The sequence below is a fragment of the Xiphophorus hellerii genome, chromosome 12 (assembly GCF_003331165.1).
Source record: "Xiphophorus hellerii strain 12219 chromosome 12, Xiphophorus_hellerii-4.1, whole genome shotgun sequence".
Classification (NCBI taxonomy): domain Eukaryota; kingdom Metazoa; phylum Chordata; class Actinopteri; order Cyprinodontiformes; family Poeciliidae; genus Xiphophorus; species Xiphophorus hellerii.
In genome coordinates this window covers 33,608,498-33,611,724 of record NC_045683.1, presented here as the reverse complement: position 1 = coordinate 33,611,724, position 3,227 = coordinate 33,608,498, and the positions used below count along the sequence as shown (strand labels likewise).

Here is a 3,227-nt window from a genome sequence, read left to right as displayed (position 1 = left end):
CAGGAATTCTCATTATCACTCTCCCAAACATTGTGGAGAAATTTCCCTCAAGAGTTGAAGATGTTATAGCTGCAAATGTAAGGCTGACATCATACCAGCCCTGTTAATTAAAAAAGGGGTTTCCCTCTTTTGTTTGAGGACAGAAGGGTGATGAGTTTTGACTATGGAATGTACATTGTTCATTACATTGAACATTTCATATGTGCAATGTAATTACATATGTAGTTGCATATGTAATTACCTTAATGCATCCCATCACCTGGTGTTTTTTTCAACAGTTATGTCCTTTCATTGCATATTCAAAAGTTGGTTAGACGCTGCTGATAGTAAATTGTACTGTGTGGCAGACCATGTCAACCAGAGGGAGTAGCAGGATTTTATTCACTTCACAACAAAAAGCATTGTGGCTTTACTTGTAAGCTTGCACTTTACTTGTACCTGTTAACACCTGTTGCAAATCTATATCCCACAAAATGTCCTTTAGAGTTGTAGAAAGCTAATCCATCTGCTAAATCATCTGAAAATCCCACCAGTCTCAGTTATTTTTGTCATGTTGCATAATTCTGGGAAAATAGCCGTCTGTGTAAAGGGAGGGATTTTATCAACCACATTGAAGCTCCACTGGTCTTTAAATATAAGAGCTTCATGTAGAAATGAGAAACAAGGTGTTCCACCTGAAGGTAAGACATCCCTATTAATGTAGTTTTTGTTAGCTCTCAAAATAATTTTACTTTGGATCCTGAACTAAATCAAATGAACAGAGAATGTGCACATGAGTCCACAGGAGTGAGATCATGATGAATATGATGGTGAAAATAAGCCTTGAATATCACTTATACTTATTTAGTTTACAAGTCATTTAGATACAAAAGCAATGACAGCATAAAAAGAGCATGCTTATGTACTCTGAAAAGTACAAGTATTATGTTTAGTTGATCTTTGTAATTCTAAGTTTGAACCAGAACAATAGACATCTGATGACAGAATTGTTTTTTCAATCTTATCCTCAAAATTTTGGGTCTTAATTACTTTTCCAGATTGTACCTTTCATTAATCTCGTGTATACTTTTAATTTAAATTGAACATGGGCTTACGTCAAAATTTGCTTCTCCCCCTCAGCCTCCTTTGAGTCATGGTCTCCAAACTTCATGTTGTGCTGCTGGTCCTGTGTGCTCTCAGCTTGGCTCAGGCCCAGCTAAGGCTTTTCGATCTTCGGGCCAGCAAGCTTCCCTCTAACCTGTTTGGAACAGCAGACGGTTATGTCAAAGTGTTCTGTGGGGAAACCAGCCTGGGTAAGACTGCTGTACGTAAAGACACAGCCAACCCCTGGTGGGAAGAGGAGTTCAACTACTTCCATGCTCTGGAAAATGATGAGATGAAGCTTGAAGTGTATGACAATGACCTGCTCTTTGATGACCAGTTGGGGGTCTGCCAGCGTCAGCTCCAGCCTGGAACCCATCAACATGACTGCTTTCTTAAAAAAGGCGGCACACTTCACTATTCCTACACCCTTGGCTAACACATATTGGTCTTGTGTAGATATACATGACATACTGGTACAACATGCTCAACATCCATTATTCCCACTCATGGTATGTATGATGTGATATTGGCTCAGTGATTACATGCCTCATCATGTAATACCAAACTCTTTAGCAAGAAAATACATTCTGGTCCTGTTGTCCAAAAGAATTTGTCCTTGTTTCACCATTTTATCACCAGTGAAAAATAAAAATACTACTGCAACTAACCTCTGCCTGGTTATTCAAATTGATACTGTGCAAAGCTGTTGTAAAATAGAATTAGTAAAAAGTACATTTTGTTAACATGTTTACGTAAAAACACCTAACAGGGTTGACTGGCTATTCCAGTTTACCCTTGCATGTGTTAATAGTGTGTGAATGGCTGGAAAAGTTGAGGCCTGCCTCTTCCAGTGTATGTCCTGCCAGTCACCCACTTCTGGAAGATGGCAGCAGGAACCCCGAAACCTAGAAATAGTGTCGGCATGGAAAATGTATAGATTAATACTTTCTCAGTCAGCAGGTCTCCTTCTATTTTTTTTTTCATATACTTCATTTTTATTTGTTTTTAAACATAGAAGTACATACAATCAAACATGAGGGCTAGGGCAGGTAGCAGGCAGTCCCACTAATGACCATTACAATTTTACAGACATTTCACTGCATGGAGTCACAAAAAATAAATAAAGAGGAAAACTCACAGGTGTCTGTCCGGGTGATGTGGAATCAAAAATTAACTGTTACACACCCTTGGCTATAAAATGATCCCATTTTCTCCAAAGTTTCTCTCCTTTCTCCTTCTTGAGCCGTATTGTAAAAGTCAACATTTCCATAGTGTGGATCAGGTTTATTATATTCACAAGAATCTTCAGAGTAGGGGGTCTAGGTTGGAGCCAACAATTAGTAATAGCCTTCTTGCTTGCAATCATAAATATCTCCAACAGGTATGCATCTCCATTACTGAGTCCCTCAGAAAGCATTCCAAGGTACATAGCAGGAAATGAAAAGACTAAAGTTATACCCAGAATTTCATAGATTACTCGATTAACATCCTTCCAGAAGGTCTTCAACTGCGGACAGTCTCAAAAGATATGAAAGCAGCCTGCAGAAACCACACAGCATTCCCTCCAGCAAGAGAACTGTGAACCACCCAGCTTCGATCTCTGCTTTGGCGTAATAAAAAATTTGATTAGATTCTTCCAGCAGAAATCGCGCCATGTTAAAGAATTTGTAGTGGACAGAGAATTCCTCCAGATCTGCAGCCAAACCTCAGGTAAAATTATTGCATTTGCTTCCTTTTCCTATCGTTGTCTGATATAATCAGTTGAGATCTTATTCATAAATGTTAAATTTGTGTAATGTTTGCCAATGATGTCTTTTGATTTTCTTCCTGAAGAAACTTCGGACCTGCAAATAACAGAAGAAATCTTCTCTGCCCATGTCATAAGTCCGGCACAAATCCTCAAATTTTACTAACTCCCCAGGCCTATCAATGCTGGAAGGAAACGCGGGTGGTAATCAGGCCAACTCAATACTCTTATCTGTTTGTAGAGATTGAACTTTTTAACCACCTCCGCCCACTTTTTCAAAGATAAACTCAAACACAAATTTTATAATTGGTATATCTGGGGCAGCCCATCCAGGCATCCCAGAACAGACTGTATAGGGAAGTCCAACAAAGAAAGCTCAATATCCTTTCATTTAGCC

At 39.0% G+C, this 3,227-nt stretch overlaps 1 protein-coding gene across 1 annotated transcript; it reads left to right on the top strand.

Moving 5' to 3' along the window:
• The first annotated feature begins 593 nt into the window (after positions 1-593).
• LOC116729481 (protein C2-DOMAIN ABA-RELATED 1-like) lies at positions 594-1,750 on the top strand. The gene is made up of 2 exons (XM_032578076.1): positions 594-680; positions 1,120-1,750. Exon 2 carries the CDS (start codon positions 1,133-1,135, stop codon positions 1,517-1,519), a length of 387 nt encoding a protein of 128 aa, XP_032433967.1. The 5' UTR covers positions 594-680; positions 1,120-1,132; the 3' UTR covers positions 1,520-1,750.
• The last annotated feature ends 1,477 nt before the right edge of the window (positions 1,751-3,227 follow it).